Source organism: Xiphias gladius, chromosome 5 (genome assembly GCF_016859285.1).
Source record: "Xiphias gladius isolate SHS-SW01 ecotype Sanya breed wild chromosome 5, ASM1685928v1, whole genome shotgun sequence".
Classification (NCBI taxonomy): domain Eukaryota; kingdom Metazoa; phylum Chordata; class Actinopteri; order Istiophoriformes; family Xiphiidae; genus Xiphias; species Xiphias gladius.
In genome coordinates this window covers 11,407,752-11,432,056 of record NC_053404.1, presented here as the reverse complement: position 1 = coordinate 11,432,056, position 24,305 = coordinate 11,407,752, and the positions used below count along the sequence as shown (strand labels likewise).

At 38.0% G+C, this 24,305-nt stretch overlaps 1 protein-coding gene across 4 annotated transcripts in view; it reads left to right on the top strand.

Moving 5' to 3' along the window:
* The window catches only part of sema5a (sema domain, seven thrombospondin repeats (type 1 and type 1-like), transmembrane domain (TM) and short cytoplasmic domain, (semaphorin) 5A), a 127,480-nt gene extending 119,225 nt beyond the window's left edge, over window positions 1-8,255 (top strand). For all 4 annotated transcript variants that reach the window (XM_040127508.1, XM_040127506.1, XM_040127507.1 and 1 more), the window contains 3 exons: window positions 356-400; window positions 2,391-2,602; window positions 6,866-8,255. In XM_040127508.1, coding sequence (XP_039983442.1) covers window positions 356-400; window positions 2,391-2,602; window positions 6,866-6,985 — 377 coding nt within the window. In that variant the 3' untranslated portion in view covers window positions 6,986-8,255. The remainder of the gene's footprint in view (window positions 1-355; window positions 401-2,390; window positions 2,603-6,865) is intronic.
* Window positions 8,256-24,305: the final 16,050 nt, after the last annotated feature.

Here is a 24,305-nt window from a genome sequence, read left to right as displayed (position 1 = left end):
TTCTGTCTCAATTAGTCGGAATATAATACTCATGAATCCCTTTACAGGTCTTTATAGAATTACCAATTTTTCTTTATACCTTATCATCCATCCCCTTTAATGGGAAAGGTATTCCATTAAGGTTCATTAGCAAAGTCTTGTAGTTCATTTCCTATAATGAGAGCTGATACTTTTAATTAACCACTCCAGCTGGCACGGCCGTGGCTCATGGAGTTTTTTATGATAATCTGGTTCGTATTGAGTACAGCTTTCATCTCCACACACATTCAAGGGTACAATTTGTCATGATAACAGGAGAGTGTATGGTTTTTGGCCCTGATTGTTCTTTATTTTGCTATTTCTTCTCCTTTGTCAGAAGTCTCAATTGCACGGTCAAGTCAGGAGGAGAGGCGCTGTGGAGGTAATTTATATATGTGTGTGTGTGTGTGTGTGTGTGTGTGTGTGTGTGTGTGTGTGTGTGTGTGTGTGTGTGTGTGTGTGTGTGTGAGAGAGAGAGAGACAAAAAGATATGGAGGTATAGCACCTGGCATTGCACATGTACAGTATCTTGGGCAAAAAGATAGCTTTCCAATCCTAAATCAAATTAAAGAAAAATGGTGACCCAATGACTCAGTCATATCTGAAGGAAGTCTAAGATGCACTGTATGAGATGTATCAATTTTGTTAAATGTATCAGTCTTCTCAAGCCATAAACATCAACTCTTTTTTCAAAATATTCCCAGCTGAAATACAGTGTGGCTCTGCTTATTTTGTCACCTTATAAACTGTAAGTAGTGCTGCAAATGAACTTTAATTTACTTCATCTATACATTAAAATCTAAGCCCTGGAAAAATGACCATGGTGAATGACCAACACTGTAATTTAAACAGTTACAGTTTGAGTTTGGGTGAATCAATAAAATCACTTTTAACAGTCTCCTCCTGCTGCCCAGCCGCAGCAATCCTGATATAATAATGCCGTGAGTGGATACAAAATGCACATATACTCATCTACATTAAGTCGCTTCGACTGGTACACTACACTCAAAGCAATGATCCACATAAGGAGAAGCAAGGCTTTAGGGACCTTTTGTGTGTTATAGTGTTTGCCTCTTACACAGGCTACAGAGTGCTCTCACTAATATTATTTAGCTTGTTAGAGGCTGTATGCAGTCTGCAAAGAGCTCTGCAGCATGCACACACTGCTCATGGCAATAACACCCAAACTATCACTCTCTCCTATATATGTTTTTGAAGTCAGTAGAGAACAGTTCGCTTGATATAGAAAAGTAATTAATAGTTTGTAGCTGATCAAACTACAGTATATTTATAACCTTTGGTTAGTCTTATGCTTATAGTCATAAATAAAACATCTGTGTTTAATGAATACAACATATCAGTTCTAGTTGTTAGACTACTACAGTGTTACAGAAAAATATAGAAAAGCACAATAAAAAGTAAAGTATAATGTGTGATAATTAATTGCTAATTGCTTGATATGGATGTACAGGAAGTAGAAATAAAACAAATGAAATTCTTTGCTTCAATGTATTTAATGTATTTTTTATTTTTGGCATCCTTGAAAATCAAGTCAAGTCAATTTTTTCTATATAGGGCCAAATTATAACAGAAGTTATCTCAGGGCACTTTTCATATAGAGCAGGTGTAGACCAAGCAACAGTGGCAAGGAAAAACTCTCAGAACCAGGTTCAGGTGGGGCCGCTGTCTGCCTCGACTGGTTTGGTTGAGAGAGAAAGAGACGCACCCATCCACATAAAGCTATATGTAAGAAGAGGAAGAAGACTAATAAAAATAATAATAATACTAAAAATAAAACTGAAAGTGATTATAGTAAGACTAATAATAATTATTATTGTAGCAGTGGGTGAGCACAGGGGCAGCAGGTGGCTTGCAAGCACAGATCCAGACTCTATAGCTCCAGAAGAAGAAATACCTGCAGAAAGCGACAGGAGGAGAGAGCAGAGAGAAAATGATACAGCAGGAGCTTTAATGCAAATTTGCATTTTTGGAGTGAAAAAGAAATTGAATGAACTGGATCATTAATGCATATTTGACAGCTGAAAACCCATTCTTACTGTAATTACAGCCAATGTGAACAAACAGCCAAAGTATCTAATTAAACGTCGCATATTAATGTCGAATCCAAACTGGGCATAAGTTTTATATTACACTGGTTTTGGAAAAATTCCCAATTTCGATCTGTGATAGCACACAGAAAACAAAAGGAGAGACAGACTAAGATGAAAATAAGAATGAGACTGAAGAAGAAGAGACAAATATTCTTGATTTCCCTCAACAGTACAGAATAGTCTTTTTTATTGTGTAAATTGACAGAGAATTACCCCCAGCCTCTCTCTCATCCCCCTCTGTCCTCCTCTCTCTTCTTCCAGACTTCAACCTCTTCCACATGATCGCTGTGGGGCTCAGCAGCTCCATCCTTGGCTGTCTGGTTACCCTGCTGCTCTATTCATACTGTCAGCGCTACCAGCAGCAGTCACACGACGCCACCGTCATTCACCCCATCTCAGCTGCACCACTCAACACCAGCATCACCAACCACATCAATAAACTGGACAAATACGACTCCGTAGAAGCCATTAAGGTCTGTGGATAGGTTTGTTCTGGGTCCACTGAGGGTCACACTTGAGAGATATTTGGATGTGTAGAGGCAAAGCAGCAGTTTGTAACATTTCCTTGCTGTTTGACTTAATCAATTGATGTTACGCTCCCACTTCGAGTCGGTGAGCAACGGGTTGCTTCTTCCTCCAGTGTCAGTTGTGATTAAATACACTTCTTACTGCATGATTCTTACTGTCACACCACCTCCTGTCATGCACTGACACTCGCTAGTCATGTATCAGATTGGCAGTCGTGCGTACATCCTCTCTGTGTGTGCTCCTCTATTTTGTGCCTCAGTGTGTGACTTTGTTCTGTGTCAGTGGCCATACACTGCTTTCTCATAACATACTAATGCAATTACTTATCGGTGCCTGAGTAGGTAATCAACAAAGAGGCTCTGCATCTTCACATTTTTCTGCTTAGACAGGGTCTTTGTGCCATTATTGCATGCTCAAGTGCAAATACTTGGATATACCAGTGTCAGTGAAAGTGATCCAGCTACTCTCATGGTCCAAACAGCCTCTTATCCATTGATACATCAAGGCCTTTAGTGTCAGACTGAGCTGGTGATTAGTGCTTGTCCACAGCTACTTCATGTTCCGGCTGGACTCTTTTCAAGGATTCCCAGTGCTCGTGATTAAAGGGTGTTTCAACCACTTTAACACCCAGTGCATTTCTTACCCTAAAGATTGCTTTATAAGCAATAACTCGAGTAGTTTTTATACTAATGAAAAGATTGGCCACAACATATTTTTACAAATTCCATTTGTAAGATAGTCTGGCATTAGTTGGCCATTTATAAGCTGTGGCACCTATCCGTCTTACATTTGACAAGCAGCTATGCTAGTATATTGTTCATAGTCGTAGAGGAGCTAAAATGACCGTTTTCAAAATCGCGTCCCCCTTAGTTACTGTTACATTTGTTTTACAGTCTCCTGTCTTTCAGTGCTGTTTCTGTATTTACATCTTTTTCATGGATTAACTGGTTAGAATGCTGACTTTTTACCTGACACATGCAGCTTTAGCATGATACCATGTACTTAGCAGTCATGCATATTTAAGAACCCTTTTGGTTCTTGTGTAAAAAAAACACCTGGAAACATTAAAAAGTCTGCTGGAGACTGAGTTTCCAACCAACTCACAGAGTTTTAGCATTAGCATTAGCTTACAGTAGCTAACTACTTACTGTTGCTATGTCTGTCAAGCTTTCCACTTTCACACTGTAGATATGCATTTTACACTAATAAAAGTGGCGGATTTTCTACTCAAAATTTGTCCCAATTTTTTAAATATTAGGTCCTTGATATAAGACAGAAGTAGACTAAAGACACCTCTCATTTCTAGCCGGCGACCGATGGTTTTGCTGGCTGAAATGAAAACAATCACTGGCAGATTTTATTATCTGTAGATAGCTAGTTAAATAAGCTAATATTAATGTCATGCATGAATTTTCTCATTATCACTTTCATGATATTGTGCAACAAGACTGAGGCTATAGCTATAATGTTCCAGGGAAAAAAGTCTGGCATCCTCACCAACTGATAAGATAAAGAAACACCTTCTGGTTTGTAGCGTACAGCTTGTTGTCTACAGTTAGTAGTATTATAAGTATGGTATGAAAAGAAGGAATCTGATGTTATTTCATCTAACAGAATCCTTTTTAGCTGCTTATCTTACATGCTTGTTCATATTTTAAAACAGTATTTTTTTTTCACATTTAACATTACAAGAGAAAAGGCTAAGGATGAGTGCTAAACGATGAGATTGGAAAATGTAATGCTATTTCAGATAATCGGCTGGGGTTGCTGAAGTGTTGATTTGACCAAATTGAATTAGGGGCAGGACAGAACCACGAATATTATTGATACTCTTTAACTACGATAGCATCCATTACTGATTTCCACACTGTCAGGAAATACTACACAGTGGATATGACAGTTGTGAATGGAGCTTGCAGTTCGTATGATGTGCTAACTCTTTACCTTGGAAATAATGCTAAGTTACTAAACTGGTTAGCCAGAAAATCTAACATTTTCAGCTTACTTTAGAGCATAAAAAGGCGCTGTTTAATCCATTCCTTACACTTTTGCTCAGGGGAGAAATTTAGAAGGCAGTCAGTTGATGAATCAGCATTTTTTTAGGTAGGTTTTCCTTTTGTGTGTCTGATGTCAGGGGAAGTCTTCAATGTCAGATATATATTATAAACTAAGTGAATAACTGAATTTCTATTTGTAAAACTGCCACAGAATAAGAACAGATCCTTTGGCTCTGAGCAAATATCTCCAAATGTAATCATTGCAGAATAAAGGTGTGAGGAGCGTTCATCTGTCATGCAATTAGAGTCAGGAGCATAGAGCATAATTCAGTTCGGTCCCTTGCAGATAGAGGCAGATATGAATATAGACAGTCTGTGTGAAAATACAAAGGGAGCTGTGTGACAAATGAACACTATCTGATTTTCAAAAGCACATTCTGCCCCCTTACTCTCACTCACTGAGCCTAAACAGTTCAAATGTTGCAGTGAATTTTCATCCAATAAGTGTGCAGAACCATAATATACCACTTTTGAGCATTTATAGGAAGGAATGATGAACACCTGATGTCATATATTAGACTTATTGGCTGAAATCCCGATGTTGATGACACATTTGTCATTAGTCATAGGTACCCTCCATACTAGTTTGTTGGCCAAATGGAGTATTTCCAGGAGTCTAGTTTATGATCACAAACCTAAGTCACCATTTAGCTGTAGTTTTATGTACAATTTATCACATTTCCAGCCTTCCTGTAAGACGGAATATGGGCGTAGGGTTTCTTTGAGGATGACTCTTGCCAATTCCTCTCCTCCTTGCAGCCAGATGTGTCGGTACTCTTGCCTTTGGACGACCCCGCCATGCACCAGCCTCTCTCTGCTAACATGGGGGTGTCCATGCGTGGCCTGGAGATTTTCTACTAACCACTGACCTCTGACCTCTACGACATCCCGCCTCTTGACCCCCCCAACAACTCTTTGACCCCAACCACTACTACTTCCTCTTCCCCACCGTGCCCTGCCCTTCCACTTCCCATGGCACTTCTTGTGTGTGGCAGGTTGGAGTACAGTACTCTAGTTTCTCTTTCTCTGCTCAGATCCCTTCATCCCGCCATCACACACCCCCCCACCCTTCTACGTCCCGGCTTTTGAGAAGGCAGTGTATCCCTCTCTTATTTTTCTCTTTCAACAAGTGCCTCCATTTGCATGTTTTTTTATGATTGTCTTTCTTGTTTTGTCCTGTGTTTTTACTAGATTTTATGGGTTGAGAAAGAAAATTCATCATGATTCTCTTTTATTACGCTCATGTTACCTCGCTATCACTAATGCCTCTTCATAGTTTAAGCACATTTTGTCGACAGCTCCAAAAACTCAAATGTAATAATTCTTGAGCCTATTAAAGAAGTTTAACACAAAAAGACAAATGATGCAAACAGCTGTTGTCGCACAGCTGTTTTAAAGCAGCCATGAGGCCACCTGCAGAGACACATTACCAGGGGTGTTGATTACATTCCCTTTGTGTGGAAATCACATAATGGGAAAGAAAGAAATATATGAGTTTTTTGTCCAGCACACACCTTCCCTATCCCTGTCAGTTGGTAACATCCATCAACTGCAAATGCAGCATCATCAAGTGTTCAGTTATGCTGCCCCAGGGGAGTCCTGGCATACACACACTAAACAATAGACTGGATATGAGCACATCCATTTGCCAAAGTGCTGAGGTTGTATTGAGCAACACATCAGAAGCTGATTCCATGTTTACCATGTCATGCAGGGACAGACAAGATGACCCCATTGCACTTCCGTATTGTTTAAGAGAAAAGTGACTCTGTTTTGATCGATTTTTATGGCTTAGATTGTTCTAGAGGACCAACAATCCGAAGGCCATAAAAACTGCTGATGGCTGGGTATTAGAGATGACAGAGGTGGACATGCAGAATTTCATCAAAATAATTTAGCCCTGTGGTGGCTTATCATTTTTTCCAGCCTGTTTGCAAATGCTTTGACCTTGCTCTGTGAAATGTATGTTTCATTCACTGAGTGGCCTGTCATTGATTTGTGTTGCTCTTTTTTTCCTTTATTTTGGGCTAGATGGATTTGCTTTTACCTTACCATCTTGGCTAAATAATCACTTGATCCAAGTGTCGCAAGAAAGTCCATGCTGACTCCCTTTCTCCTCTCTCCCTCTCATTTTACTTTTTTTATCCACAGGCCTTCAACAAAAACAATCTGATTCTGGAGGAAAGAAATAAGTACTTCAACCCACAGCTTGCTGGGAAGAGCTATACGAACGCATACTTCGCCGACCTCAATACCTACGATGAGTATTAACCCTTGATTCAGCAGTCCAGTCTCCATACCATAGTGGGGACACCAACCCTATCATCCATTTTGACTGTATTCTTTTCTTTGTGCTTTGTATTGAGATTCATGACACCACGCGTGGGATAGTCCCACTCTGAGACTCTATGGCAGCTGGTATGTAAAGAAAACACAGACACACAGTGTTGCCAACAGAGGGAAATGCCCACTTTCTCTCAGGTGCCTTGGGGTACACTTGGAAGGCTCAATTTTCGGGGGCATATGTTGCCTTGACTCTGACAGATAAACGGATAACTTGATTTCCCAACGTGGACAAAACAGGAAAAATAAGAACTCAACTCAAAGAGACAGTGGGAAATGTGATCCCTTTTAACTTTCTTGTGATGCCTCTAAAACAAACCTGTATTTGTAATGAGGAAAAAAACCACCAAAACCACTTTGCATGACTTCATCTGACGTGTTTTCTCTGCCGTTCTATTTTGTTTTGCATGATTGATCGCATTCCAGTGTTTGGGTACTTGTAAGCAGTGTCTTTGCTGGTCATAGGTTCAGGACTGGTTTTGGAAGTCATAAAAACAAAGGCTGCGGTTATGCCTGGTGGCTTTTACCATTTACTGCTGCAGCAGTCTCTTGATACATCAATATCCACCCCCAGTCCTTGAATCAGTATGTAGATATTTGAAGTATATGGTCAAATTTGTCCTTTTTTGTTTTGTTTTGTTTTTTTCAGTTATAGGCTCTTGCAGGGTCTAGCAGCTAGCAGTGATTGAACTCAGTGTAAAACCTCTTATTTACATGTGTTTTTGTGGTTTTGATTTTTTTCTTTTAAAGGTACACGTTTTTTGTACAGGAAGTTAAGTTCAAAGCTTATGTATGTAGTTTTTCTAAATAAATTTATTCAATGTCTCAAGTGTTTCGAAAAGAAAAAAAAAGTTTATGTGAATTCTGGCAAGTAATTGGGAGTATTCATATCAGCCTGCATCAAGTTCAGTCTTTGTCACCGTACTTTTTATATTTTTTGTAAAAAAGAAATGTTTTTGAATTTTGATATTGTGTTCGCTATTACTTTGGCTTCTGAGTTAAATATATATTTGTGAGAGCTTGTGTTAACGGCATTTAATGTATAGATGGAGCGTAGCAAACACTATTTTCCTGAACCCCAACTGGAGTGCTACCCATATACTGTAAGATGAAACCCATTCACCAAGTTGAGATATTTCTGTTCAGAGTGTATAACCAAATGTTAGGTTATTCAATGGTTTAGTTGCAACTAACTCTTTTTACATGTTTGCTTGTGTTACTGAGCATAGATTAAAAATTACTTCGTACACAAATGACTTGTCAGAGTGTGAGTTATACAGATTCAGTTTTCTATAATCTCAAAGTTTTCATGTCTTTGATCTCATAAACTTTTATTTTCTCTCTGGCTCTTCTGAATGACCTAAAGATGGCTGTCAACTCCAATGAAAACAGACAGTGATATAACACACTTTGTTATAAGTGTGAGACACTTCTGTCCAGTGTGGTTTGCTCTGACAACTTTCAAGACTTTGATCTTCCTCAAGCACAACACTGTAAAACCAAAGCACCATAAGTACACACCAGCACTTCATAAATCACTCAGAGTAAAAGACTCCCTCCACCCATTTTTAATGGGGTCTTCAACAGGGCCTTGCAGCGACAAATGGCATCACTAGCAATGGAAGGATACCTGATACAAATCGCACGAGGCAGCAGGATAAAGGTGGAAGGGACTCTGTCTGATGTCCAAACCCTAATCAGTATGATGGGGTGTAACACCACACGCCATGCTCTTCTCCATCAACCTTCACCCTGATGTCCAATCTGTGTGCAAAGTTTAATTGAGGGGGTGTTATTAATCACACCGCAGTTTGGTTGGTTGAGGTTGGGGGTGGTGGGTGGGGGTTGCTGATCCAGCCCAATGTACAGCCCAGCTATGTCTGACTCCAGAAGATCAATCTCTCTTTACCTCGACTTCATTCTTACAACCTGAGTAAGCAGGTTTTAGGCAACAGACACACAAACAGTTGTGTATGTACATACCATATAGAGGCTAGAGATGGGATGTATGTGCTAGTGTTTATGTAAGTGGGTGAGGTTGGGAAAAGTTGTGTGAGCAGCAGAAAATTTGTGCATTTTTCTTTAAATATTGGTCCTCCACAAAATGCATTTTCATGTGCATGATATATAAAACAGCCATTTGTTCCAAATGACCCCACCAAATGTTGACTTGTGCAATCATTACTGGATGCACACACAATGTACCAGCTGAGTAGTTCGCAAGCTCTCTTCAGCACTTTCATCTTTCTATGAATTTGCTAGCAACATGAGGTATACTGTTCAGTCAGCCACATGTGATATTCCACTTTGACAGCAGGGCCGATGACATAAATTATTTTCCCAAAGTTGCATTTGGGGACTTCTAAAGGTCACAGCCAAAGGTCACAAGAGCAGGGCTTGTGGCTGTCAGAGAAACTGACAGTGTGAGTGACTTGCTTGTGCTGTATATAAAGAAGTCCAAGTGTCATGAGACGTGACTCGCAGGATGAGATGGACCACAATCTGAATATTGTTTATGTATGTGTATGTTGAACAATATATCGGAATGGCACTGGCAATAGCAATGTTGGTCTGCCCACCACTTTGGTCAATATAAAAAAAAAATCTCAACAACTATTGGATAGATTGCCATTCAATTTTATGAAAACATTCATGACCCCATATGATAGGGATTTTCTGGTTCCTCCACGAGGTTGTGGTTTTGAGTGAAATGTCTCAGCATCTACTGGATGGATTGTTGTGATACTTGACTTAGAGACTCATGTTCTCCTCAAGAAGAACTGATGCACTGGCAAAATTAGGATCATCAGATCATATTTTTAATCTGTCAAATACTTTGGTTTATGACCAAAAACCTGCAAAACTAATAACCTTCCCATCAGCTTCAAATGTATTTTGTGCTGATTGCTAATTAGCGAAAATTAGCATGCAACTATAACACACTAAAATGACAAACATGGTAAACATTATACATGCTAAACATCAGCATGTTAGCATTATGAGCATGTTAGCATGCCGATGTTAGCATTTTGCTGTGCTTCAGAGCTGCTACTAATTTTTTGCAAGTAAAATAATTTATTTTTATATTTATTAAAAAAACTTAACTGACAATAATAGCAATATAATGATATTAATCTCTAGTATAAGCTTTGCTACCACAGACATTTTCTGAACATTTCTTTGAATGATATCCCTATTATGTTTGAATTTGAATACAAAAAACATTTACTATAAATAGAATTTTTCAAATATGAGCCAGTTTTCTCTGTGCATATAACCATTTTGCTCATGAAGCATTAGGAACTGTGTTAATTAGCAGCCTGTAGATAGAGGCCTCTGAGTGGCAAACAAGGTGAGTGAGTGAGATTATTTCTGTCAGGAAGGTAACAGAGCGTGAATATCCAATTAAACACCTCTTTTTCCTCTCAAGGCTACATTCTCTCTCATTCAAATTGATCACTGTGCTTTATACTAGCCTTTCAGCACCTCCCTGACCAGATCCACCACCCTGTTGGCACTTTAAAATCAGCAGGACTCAGTAAAAAGTTTGGGCACCCCTGGTCAAAATTTCTGTTACTGTGAAAAGTTAAGTGAGTAGAAGATGGACTGATCTCCAAAAGGCATAAAGTTCAAGGTGAAAAATCTTATTCAACATTTTAAGCAAGATTTGTCTATTATTTTTGTTCCATACAATTTTAGAGTTAAAAAAGGAAAGGAGCACAATACAAAAGTCTGGGGAAATCAAGAGATTTGAGCTCTCAGATAGCTTTTACCAAGGTCTCAGACTTTAATTAGCCTGTTAGGGCTCTTGCTTGTTCACAGTCATTGTTAGGAAAGGGCAAGTGATGCAAATTTCAAAGCTTTATAAATACTCTGACTCCTCGGTGATTGTCCCAACAATCAGCAACCATGGGCTCCTCTAATCAGATGCCTAGCACTCTGGAATTTAAAATAACTGATGCCCACAAAGCAAGAGAAGGCTATAAGTAGATAGCAAAGTTTTTTGAGGTTGCCGTTTCCTCAGTTCTTAATGTCATTAAAAAACGAAAGCTAACAGGAACAGTGGAGGTCAAGTTGAGGTCTGGAAGACCAAGTAAACTTTCAGAGAGAACTTCTCATAGGATTGCTAGAAAGGCAAATCAAAACCCCCATTTGACTGTGAAAGACCTTCAGGAAGATTTAGCAGACTCTGGAGTGGTGGTGCACTGTTCTACTGAGCAGCAACACCTGCACAAATATGACCTTGATGAAAGATTCATCAGAAAAAACCTTTCTTGCATCCTCACCACAAAATTTAGCATCAGAATTCTGCAAAGGAACATTTGAAAAACTCTGAGAAGTTAAAATAGAACATTCTGGCCACAATGAGCAAAGGTATGTTTGGAGAAAAAAGGTGCAGAATGTATTCAGAGTGTATTCAATTTAATACCAGCAAATTCTTTTAGCAAACATTGTCTTTAAAAGCTGAAGATGAAAAGAGGATGGCTTCTACAACAGGATAATAACCAAAAACACACTTCAAAAATCCACAATACACTACCTCGAGGAGGCGCAAGCAGAAGGTTTTGCCATTGCCCTCAAAATCCCCCGACCTAAACATCATCAAAAATCTGTGGCTAGACCTCAAAAGAGCAGTGCATGCAAGAATCTCACAGAACTAGAAGTGTTTTGCAAGAAGAATGGGCAAAAATCCCTCAAACAAAAACTGAAAGATTCTTAGCTGGCTACAAAAAGCGTACACAATTTGCAGGGTGCCCAAACTTTTGAGTCGGACCCTTTTTCTTTTTATGTTATTTTGAAACCTTTGAAACTATAGAAATAAAAAAGGAATCTTGCTTAAAATATCAAAGAAATTTGTCATCTTTAACTTTGTGCCTTTTGGAAAATCAGGTCATCTGTTACACACTTAGCTATTCCAGTAAAAGAAATTTTGACCAGGGGTGCCTAAACTTTTTCATAATATTGTATAAATGCCTCAAAATTACGTCCCCAGACTACAAGTGGGCCCAGCAGCTGCTGATGTTATTCAGTACCAGTGGATAATCCAGCCAAAACTGTTTAGTCATTTATTACTGTAGAGAGAATCAGAAGAAGTTATAGCTAAGTCCGGGACAAGACCACATGCAGTCAGCGTAGTGAATTCTGAAAAATGCTTTCAAGGAGAAAAAACAGTGACAAATGTATGCTGTTGTGTTATGTTTGTATTAGCTGGGAAAAGTGATGCAAGTAGATGTTGACTAAACAACCCCAGGGAAGACTGAAGACTACTGAAAAATGTATTAGCTGTCATGAAATGTTGTGTTTTTTGCAGTAGAAAAACTACAATGGCACTCAGTAGAGTGCATATTTCCGCCAAAGCTAAATATTGAAATTGAAAAAATTCCTGGATTTGCCTGTTCAACAGAATCAAAACACCAAAATTTAATGGGTTCTTCCCTGGCCCAAGCCCTATCCCCTCACCAACTTTGGTGCAAATCGGTTCAATACTTTTCATGTTATCCTGCTGACAAACAAACAAACAAACCAACAAAGGTAAGAACAGTGATTAATGACGCCTGTCATGCTGTAGAATCCTTAAGGGGGGTGGGGTGAAGGTTTGGGAGGGAGGGGCAGTTATTACAGGTTTATCTGTACACACACTTTAAATTAAATACTTTTCACAGTATATAACACTGCTGAGGTCTAGCTTACCTTACACTAACTCTGTATCTGTTTCCGCCTGAGGCTAAGGCAAAGCCCTGCAAATTTACCACTTCATTAGTTGTTACTTTGTAAATAGACCAACTCAGACAGAAGATTCTTTAATTATCCCCCAGTGTATCAAAGCACCCCATTAAGTATATTTTTATCCGTGCTTGTATGTTTTCTGGCAAACATTCCTTAATGCAGCTTCAGTTCAGATTAACATTACTATGTATTCAAAGCAAACAGATGAGAGACATTTTTCAAAGCACCTCTAATCTCCATAACGCTGTTGCTGTAGTGCTTAAAGAAAAATATTCTGCATTTCAGTGACATCTTCGAGGAAATTGTGTTTTTTCCACTCTACTATGAATCCTATACTCATTAGCATCTGTTGTTGGTGTTAACTTTCCCAGTTTCCTGATAGCACAACAGTCCAGTTTTCTCTGTTTCCTGCACAAACTCTGCTTTTTCTTTAGCCCAGAAAAAAGGAATCATGACTTCCAGCAGCGTTCACTCAGACAGATATGTGTGGGTAGAGAGGAAACTGGCACGACGCAGCCAGTTCCGACATGCCAGACTGAAGGATGAATGTCACCATAGGCACTAATGCCAGTTGAGAGATACCACCATAGATTCTACCCCAAGACATCTGGAATCCCAGGTGCCCATCCCACCGATCCAGGTCTCAGCTGCAGGAAGCCAAGAGGCCTCATGGATGCCAAGACCTTGCAACACCAGCCAAGCTACACTGAAGCTTATCAGCTCCACCACAACCCTTTATGGGCCTATTCACCTCAATCAAAGCTGTTATTTAGGTAATGAGCCAAGATGGCGGATATTGCTGCGCTCCAATTACACACTATGTCTCTTCCATCTTTCTTTGCCAGCTTCCCCACAAGCCCTGATTCTCCTCGGCGTGCCCAGCTGCTCTGGCGCTGCTCCACTTCCTCAATATCTGTACAGAGGGAGACCTTTGAGAACAGAAGGGCTCTGTCTGTGCTATATTCACTCACAAGGAGTATTGATGAATGCCATGGTGTTTGGTACAGAAGGTCTAATCAATAGTGGGAAGGTGTCTCTCAATGTGTGTGATTGGCAACTGCTGATGTCCAATAAACCGACACAGAGCTGTAATTATTTTTTTTAAATAAAATGGTGATTATGATGATTATAGAAATATGAAAACAGAGCTATGATGATAATCTACTCCAAATTCCTGATCATTCAACATCTGAAGAATATATTATAGCCATCTGCACTGAGGATGAACAATTACAAAATGATGTTTGGAGATTTTTGACAGATATCTGTAACAATTGTAACATAGTGACACTCATCAACTTTGCTGTGCTAATACTATACTATAGTATTTTCATAGTAATATTGTCATATTGTTACATAAATGCACCTTTCTGTACAGTTGTTTTTAATTGCTTTTACTTTATAACATACAGAAGTAACCAGCATACCCTGCACTTTCATTCATTTTTAAGAACGATAGCAGCATGAATTTGTACAGAAATTCATGATCCCCAAACAACGTATCCTGATAATTTCACTGATCCCCCGACTCCCGCCGAGCTTTCAGGTGACCAGTACCGCAGTAGGTATGGCAAAGCAAAAGAGTGAGCAGAGCACAGCCTATGAATGTCACCAGGGTAAATTGGATATATGTTGTAATGAGAAGAGCATATCACAGCCTCAAGGTTTCTGCCTGATCTAGCTTTGCTTCATTAGCTATGTCCTTGTATCATACTACAGTATATTTTGATTCTGCAAGTGTTTTGCATATGTAGTGCTTTAACACTGCAAAAATGAAAAATGGATGTACCATAAAAATGCCCATGTGAAAAGAAAAAATGCTTGATTTTTAGTGTGGTTTTGTTGGACACCATGTTGTCGCACAATGTAATGCACCTGAAAAAAAACTGACAAATTGAGGATGGTGGGATGAAGGCTCCTCCACATGAGTCTTCTGTATCATTTGAGCAAAATGAAAGACCTATTTTTTTTAGAAATTAGGCTTTAGAAGTGTTCTTTTTATAAAACTGGCACAGACATTTATAGGTAACTATATTCTATACGACTAACTGTAGCTTGATAATAAAGTTATAAATGACATTATTTTGGAGCTGCAGTTCAGTCATGGTGCTGTTCAGGTCTGCTCTTAGAATCAGCACTTCTGTCTTCTGTCTTCTGCTCCCCTGCTTCTTTTTCATTGGCTCTCACTCTCAAGTCCACAGCATTCAGTCTGGTTTCTTGCTCTGAGCATGCAGACAGAAAACCAAGGAAATGTTTTATTTGTAACCAATATAAATACACTAAGTATTAGTAAAAGTAAAAGAAGTAGTAATGTTCATGATTGTTTGTTTTTTTAAGTCTGGTAAAATACTGTAATATAATTTAGAAAAGTGTAACGCCTACTGCTCTCACTAATTAAACAATGTAAGTCATAAAAAATTAAGATGCTATTTTATTATTATTTAACCTTAATGCCTCAATTATTCAGACACAGCAGAATAAATTATGAGGTTTAGGAATAATTCTTCGTATCCTAACTGTTTGTGCTTTCTCTGGGTCCTCTACAAATATCTTCTGGAGTTGCACTTGGTTCTCAGTGGTACTCAGCACTCCTCTCAGTGTAGCCACTTCTCTGGTCTGATAGTCAAGGTCTTTCTCACATCTTTGTCCAACACCTGACAGTTCTACTGAGAGCACTAGAATCGTAAAAAGGGGAAAAAACACAAGCTACTCTTAAGCATTCAACAGTTCCATTCAACATACCCAACAATGTCCAACCTTTTGTAAGTAGTATCACAACAAATAAAATGACAATATTCAATCTAGCCTTGAACAAAATTCACTTATATCATTCCTGAAAATAAAATATTTGAATCAATATTTCAAAAAAAATAAACAGCAATGGAAGTCATAAAAATGGATACCTTTAAACCAAACTTCAAACAAACCAAAAGATTCATTTTTTGAAACTATTTGTTGCTTGTTTGAGCTTTTACATCCAAATGAATTGTTTTTCAAGTGAAGCGGAAAATGTGCCCATATGACTGTGAATCACTGTGGATATTATTTCTGCATCCACAAAGTCAGGAACCCATTTATTGTCATCCTCAGAAGAATAAGCAATTCTTTCGTGCTGTTATGACTCATCTGTTTGTTTGTGGCTGAATGTGAGATTTACCTGCTTTCCTTTAACTTTCCTTATGTACTTTTACTTCAGGTAGTCATTGTTCAAATACTTTTAACATGACTTTTGACACTAGTATAAGAGACTGACCTTTTTGTTCGGCTGTGGATTATATTTTAACATTTCAAAGCCATTCAAATCCATATCCCTAATATAGGAACCCACTCAGAGGTACCGTATCCAATCTACCAGTGCATTACAGAAAACGTTTTTGTTTTTTTTAAGAAAAAAAACAACAACATTACATCTTGGTTTTATCTTCTTTCTTTATTTTTGCCTGTTCTTGTTAAATTGAGATCCCTGGTTGAGTGTTCTCCAAATCTCCATAGATTCTCCATAGAATATAAGGATTCAGTAACTTAACTAGAGGCTGGATGTTCCCACCCATAAACACGGTCAAACTTTAGACCTTATTATTTCAAATGGACATACTGTATTTTCATTGTCTGTGCTTGTGTTTTCTTTGATGCTATAGCTTCTACTGTTAAAACAAGTTCTGTCAGAACTGTTAAGAGACACTGTCTCCCTGTCATGCTTTGATGACATGGTAACAAGCAAGTCTTGGAAACAACACTTGAGAACATAACCCTACCAAAAACTAAAATGGTGTATGGTACATACAAACTGTATTAATAAGGAGGAAGAAAAAAGAATGTTGGGGAGGCTGAAGGAAAATGGTGAAAAACCAAGCTGCAGAGGGATCTTGACAACTACAAAGCACAACTATATGGCTAGTTCTACAAAGCAGAAATCAGACATTTATTTTTCAGAAATATTATTGATAACGATAAAAACAAATCTTGGTTGTGGTTCTTAATTATAGACAAACTGTTAAAGGCTGATATTGTTTTTACCTTGTGAGTATGTGTGTGTGTGTGTGTGTGTGTGTGTGTGTGTGTGTGTGTGTGTGTGTGTGTGTGTGTGTGTGTGTGTGTGTGTGTGTGTGTCAGCATGGCAAAATGTGGTCCTGGAGATGCCTACTATAGCGAGAACAACCTCAGAGGAAGCTTTGAGTACCGAGTACTCAAGTAATAATGTATTGTAATAACTACATATAAGTACAATAGTAACAACAATAATGTAGTAATAACTACAGGGTACTCATGGGTTGGAATGTGAACATGTCTACGGCTGGGGTGATCCCATGGCAAGATGTTCTCTAGTTTCTAATTACCAGCCAATTTCCAATATTCCATTCCTTAGTAAATAATTGAAAAAGTTGTTCATAAGCAACTGGTAGACCACCTGACTCTCAGCAGTCTCTATGATATATTTAAATCAGGTTTCCACACTAACCACATTATTTAAACAGCCCTCTTCAATGTAATTAATGATCTACGAGTTAATAGTGGAAGTGGTAAAGATTCTATCTTGGTATTATTAGATTTAACTGCAGCATTTAATACCACTGACTGTAACCTTTAGATTGAAAGGCTTAAGAAGTGGTTAGGCCTTTCTAGCTTAGTACTTGACTGATTTTCCATCCCACCTAAAAGGACAACAATTTTCTGTGTCTATTGAGAACGTCATCTCTAAAAATATCAACACTGTATGCGGAGTTCCTCTCGGGACAATACTTGGTCCATTGCTCTTCGGTCTGTACATGCTGTCTCTTGGCCACATAATAGATAAACACAAGATATGCTACCATCATTATACCGATGACACATAGTTTTACCTGTTCTTGTCTCTTGGAAACTTCAGCCCCATCAAATCCCTGGCTGATTGCATCAAAGACATAAACACATATTCCACGACTTCCTCCAGTTTAATGATGACAAGTCAAAAATCCTTGTAGTTGGTGCTAAGCCTCTTCAGCAGGAATATGTTTTCTTCTAACCTATTTACCCCTTACAAGTACTACACAGGTCAGAAATCTGGGTGTTATCATTGATTCTATCTTAACAGGGCCAGTTGGATTGCAGTGCACTCCTCACTGGTCTACCTGAAAACACTGGGCAGACTATAGCTAATCTGAAATGGTGCTGCCTGAATCCTAAGAAGAAAGAACAAAATTTGATCGCATCATACCTGTTATCAGATCTCTGCATTGGCTACATGGTCTAAATGGCCCTGCTCCACGGTACCTCCCTGACCAACTCATTCAATATTAACCTATCAAGTCTTCTGGCTCAAGCCTTCTAATTGTTCCGAGAGTTCAAACAAAAGTTGGTGAAGCAGCTTTTGGTTTTTGTCATCCTAGCTGAGGGAATACCTTGCCAGATTGTATTACATGTGCTCCAAAATAAACAGTGTTTCAAGGCACACTGAATACTTTCATATTTATGTTTTGCTTGTGTATTATATGTACAGCATATGGTGTCAATGCATGTTTTTGCTTTGTTTTTAATTTCAAGCGCATTGAATTTCCCCTTGAATTAAATTTCCTATATAAATACATTTTGCTTTGCTTTGCATTTTGAGTGCCTTTTTCCCCCATCATGGCCATCACAGCTTATCATTCATCAGGATTTCAGGGTGGTGCCTGGGCTGGTGCCTAAAGTTTTAGTGGCCATTCCAGATACCAGTGGAGATATCAACTCAGTACATTTACTCAACTATTGTGCTTAAGTACAGTTTTTTTAGGTACTTGTACTTATAAATAGCATATATCAATTTGATGCAACCTTATGCTTCTACTCTAACACATTTCAGAAAGAAATATTTTACTTTTTACTCCCCTACATTTATTTGACATCCCTAGTTACTAGTTCTTTTTCAGATTAAGATTTTATATTTTCTTGAAAAAATAAAATACACTCAGTTGGCAGTTTATTAGGTACACCTAGTTAAAACTAATACAGACCTTCAATAAATCCTACTTTCATTACGTTCATAATGTTCAGTTTGTTTTGAAAATGTTTTAGAGAGGTGTTGATTAAATTTTATTGTTTTTGGAAGCCGCAGTTTGTATTGCTGTTGATTTGTTTTGCGTTATGTGAACAGGTGTTCCTGGTATTTAGTCCACCCCATTTATATCAGTTAGGGTAGGCTCAATAACAGCAGCACCTCTCTGTATAATGCTACATAGTTCAACATCACCATAAACTAAATCCTCCAAAATTATAATGAAGTTGAATCAACACCTCTCTAAAACAATTTCAATAAAAACTGAAAATTATAACCTTCGTGAAGGTAAGTAAAGCATTGGATTAAATGCAAAATAATGCAAAGATTAAATCAGCATTTAATCACAAGCCAAAGTCAAGGAGCTTGGCTTGTGACCCCTTACAAAAAAGTAATGTCTAGTTGGGGACCCTTGTCACCTTTGTCTATGATTTCTTTGCAGTTCCACCAGAGACATCTCCTTTATTTTTTAAATACACTGAAATAATTAAGCTCAGTACCTGCATTGTCCTTCTCCAGCTGATCTTTTTCTTGATGACCCCCCTCTGTTCTCTGCTCTCTGCCCCAATTTCTTCAACATGCTCCTCAGTTCAGTTGTCAGAAGAAGAACCTTGCTCCTCTTTTCTTCTGCCTGAACCTCAATGTCTCTCAGTCTGGCCTTTAGGTTCCTCAGCTCTACTCTACACTCCACCACCATGGTCCCGAGGCTGTGCACCATTTTTCACAGCATTTTCAGCTCAGAAAAAAAAAACAACCTACCAATACCGCTATAGCTAGCTAGCACACTAGTATTATATCTTGTTTAATGTTGTGTGAAAGCGACTCCCCGTTTATTACCCGTTTCCAGTCTTCATGCCAAGCTAACCAGCTGCTTGCCATAGCTTCATATTTAGCATACATACATGAGAGTGGTATCAATCCTCAGATCTAATGCTCAAACCTAATAGGCATATTTCCCAAAATGTAAAACTGTTCTTTAAAACAATACCCAACATGAAATAAAGACTCTTTGCTTTCATCTTTCCACAGTTGTCGTCAGGTTGAACCAACAGTTTCAGGTCCTGAGCCTAAAACTGACATTCACAAGTTAACAATAAAGCCTGCGTTAACCTTTTCGGAAGATTTGGCCCTGCTAGCTCTTGTCTAAACAAAACTTACTGTATATTTAACAGTTCGCAGTTGTTACTAAATCATGCTTATTGCCATTGGTGAAAAATAACTGATTATGTACTTTACGCTCTTTATTTATTTGAGTCTGCAAATGTGATGTTGTTTTATATTTCCAAAAATCACCTAACCTGACACGGATACATGTACACGGAAGTACATCTCCTTTTAAAATGTAGAGAAGTAATTCCTGGCAAAAACAGATCTTTCCTGTTTCAGGGAAGACAGGATTTGAACCCTACAGGTTTAATGATTACATTTATATGTAATCACTGTACGTTTAACTTCTGTTCAGGTCTATTTGGAGGCTGTATTTCATCCGACGTTTCAGTTTTGAAGAAGTCTTTTTTCAAGAATTCATTTGCACAGGTTAAAAAGGCTTTTCACATGTTTCAAAAAAAGACAGTGAAGGCCTTGTTGGTATAAATATGCACTTGCAGTCCTGATTAAAAAGTATTTGAATATTTAAAAGTTCAACTTAAAGTTCCCACCAACATCTAATGCCTCAACACTATAAGTCTTTTCCCTAAAGTGCTGCTATTCATTTATTATTCTGTTATCCACTATCCTGCTGGTTGCTTTTTGCTATGATCGGTCACAGAGCAAATTTCTAAAATTATTAAGACCTATGTTGACAGGTTAGCTAAGAGTTTTAACAAAAGACATGAAGCATGTCATGATGTTAGGCAAGGATTTCTGGTTGTGAAGGCTTTTGAGGTGTGATATAAAAAAACCTACAGACGGACATTTCCAGACACTGATGGAAGGGGACAGGAGAGGTAATATTTCTTACATTTAGACGATGGACTGATGGTGCATGTACTAAAATTGATGTAGCTGTTATTTCATAAATCCCAAACTCTTATATGTATATAATGGTGTTGGTGTATCAAACCCAAATAAAGCAGTATTTGCATAATTAGCCTCAAGTGTCATTCTTAGTGTTTGTTTTTACACGTTTGGCTCACCAGATGGCTGGAGTTTATTGCATTAAGGTCATTGATATAGTGCTAGGTAAGTTGTCAATCACAGAAATACAAACTCATTTTCTTTCGTATGCCTTATTGTCTGGGTAACTTAAATGTTTACCATTTATCAGCCATATCTGGTGCCTAGGAAGGCTATAACAAACTGAAAAAAGTGTTTTCAAATTATTATTTGACCCGAGTCTCACTTTTGGTTGTGAGAGCATGAAGTGACATAGCTGATAGCTCATTAGGAGAGGTCAGGGTGAAAAACATAGCACTGTTCACCTGCTGAATGTAAAATTAAGCCTTTCATGAGCCACAGAAAGGGAGGAGATGAGAGAGAGAAAAGAAGGTTAGAGAACGAGAGGAGTTGACAGATAGAGGAGAGGTGGTGGTGGAGATGGATACAAGCAAGAGAGAAAACAAGACAGAGGGAGTTACTCTTATTATTGCCTCCTCTGGTGCTTTAACATCTTTCATTTTTACAGATTATGAAGTTTTTTATTTTACTGGTGTTTTCAGAATTTACAACAGGGGACCAAACATCCCTCCAAGGTATGGTTTGTCTATTTGATTAATGAAAGCACTCAACATAGGCAGGGAAACATTTAAGGGATTCATGCTCATAGTAAAATTGATTACCTTTAACTAGAAAACAGTGGAGAATGAGGAAATAAGTGAGCGTAAAACATTACTAAAAAAAACACCCCTTAGAAGACTGATTACCTGCATCATTCATCAAAATGAAATATTAATATCTCAGAGATAGGAGTGTAGATTAAAATGAAGCCTTCTTGTACACAGCAATCATTTTTCTTTCAAACTTTGAAACATTGCAGACACATTGAAAAGACTATACAGACGGGTGACAAATTAAAGGAAAAACCTACAGAAAGTGTCCTAGTATGTTGACCCACCATGTGCCGCTAAAACAGCTCAAATGAGCCTTGGATTCTACAAGTCTCTGGAACTTTGCTGGACGGATGGAACACCATTTTTCCAAAATATATTCCCTCTTTTGGTGTTTTGATGATGGTGGTGGAACATGGTGGTGTGTAACATATCGTTCCAAAATCACCCATAGGTGTTCAACTACATTGAGAATCTGGTAACTGGGAAGGCCATAGCATATGATTCACATCATTTTCATACTCATCAAACCATTCTGTGACCCGTTATGCCCTTTGTGGAGGCATCTGCATTCGTTATGTTTCTCCACTCTTTATTCAGGTTTTTCTTTAATTTGTCACCCATCTGTATGTGAATCTAAAGTTAAGTAATTTACCAAAACTTTTTAGAGGATTAATTACCGTTTATTTGTACCCTATAATATCCTGTACAAAAACAACCAGTAACCCATCCTTTTCTACTTCTTTACAACTAACAATTTGAATCAGGCTTTACTGCTCCGGATTAAACCAAATCTTACTTTCACCACACCATTAGATTCATCCTCTCTGCTAATGGGCCTTGTGATGAGCTATTGATCTACAGCAAGGTGTCTCAGGAAGTAAGAGAGAGGACTTCTCAAAAAAAAAACACTAAAAAAAAGGAAATAATCTGCAATGTAGGAGGGTCAATCTTTCTTTAATAGGCCTATTCATTATACATTTTTAGTTTTCAATACTCACAATTGACTGTTCGCTCAGCCCCCCCTTAGTCACTGTTGCTACGCCTGTCAAACTGTCCATTCTAGCATGGTACATATTCAGTTTACAAAGCAAACAATGGGAGATTTACCGCTCAAAAGTTGTATTAATTTTTGAAACAATGGGTCTTTAATTTCATGCAAAAGTAAACAAAGGAGGCAGGCTTCTCATTTCTAGCAAAAGATCATGGATTTATTTTGCTGAAAAGATGACTGTTACAAGCATAATTTATGAGTTAATGGTAATGCTAACACTAGCTAATGCTAACACTACTCACAAGTCTGTGAGTTGAGTTTTATATGGGGCAGCATTATTTGTGTATTTCAAGATAGAACTAGTTAGCTCAAGTATTATTAAATAAATAGAAAAATGTCTATAACTGAAATGCTTTCATTCTATACAACCATTGAATGGTTTGGATGCGTATTATAAATAAAGTTGGTTAGATTTATGCTGTCACGTTTGTATTTTAAACCATATGCTTCACTTTTACAAGCAAAAGCGATTTGTAGCAGAGAAATAACTGAGTAGCTGAGTTTGGCAAATGTAACACTAATCTAGCGCAAGTTTGGCTTAATTTGCAAGAGTAACTTCCCCTAATCAAGTTAAAAAAAACAGGACATAGCAGCTATTTTTAACATTACCCCACACTTTGATGGTAGCATCAAATTTTATGTAACCTGTAAGCCCACAGAACAATGTAGTAAGCTCATTACTCTATATAGCTCCTTACCCTCAGAAATAAGGCCAAGTACACTGGCTGTTAAGGTAGTTAGCCAGACATGCTAATGTTTGTAAATTCCATTAGAACAGACACTGATGCCTTCACACTTCTTTTAATATTGTGTCCCCAGCACTAGCATTCCCATTGCAGTTGCATGAAATAGTAAACAAATTATTAAGCACTAAACTGGCCATGTGAAAACAAGGTCACAGACTGAACAGCTTATCTTTTTAAATGAATGTTAATCAATCATTAAACCTTCTGACATGAATGTTAGTTTGTCAACATGCCCTTTCCTTGCTGAAAACAAATTAATTTAACCTCCGACCACCTTGAAGAAAAAAACATTTAAATATATAATAAAATATCAGCAAGGAATTGTTTTGCTTAGTAAAACTCCTCCTCAGCTCGGTGATACTGGTTATTAGTAATGAGGTTTTTCATTTCTGGAAGAGGATCAGCTACATGAGCAAGAGTGAGTGATGATGGTAATTAGGATAGAGTTGTCCTTTCTCAACCTCTGCCCTTCAACCTTCTCCAATCCTTTACAGACTTACTTTTCTGTTGTGAATGAAAGATTAATAACATCCATCAGAAGCCTGTGATTATTAATAAGGCTTCAGTCTTGTATGAACTGTCATCCTGGAGGATAGGACAGTGATATTTTTTTTATAACTCACCTATACAGTGATGTTTACAATGCATATGCTTTTCATCTACAAAGAGACGGGAATATGATAAGCAATTTTGTATGATATGCAGCCTGTAATTATCCTGAATCTCATTGATTTACATCTTATCCAGCTTGGCCAGACTCCCTACAGATAGTTTATAGATGCAGATATCCAGGCTCTGACTGGATTCTAGTGGTTCAAACACAGCTCTATTATATTTCCTACAGTTCTCCATTTATTCATTGTGTGCTTCACCTGCTGCTTGGTAAGATTTGCAAGGCAGTAGAATTTGATCCTTCCCGGAAGAAATTGAGATGTACTGTACTTGC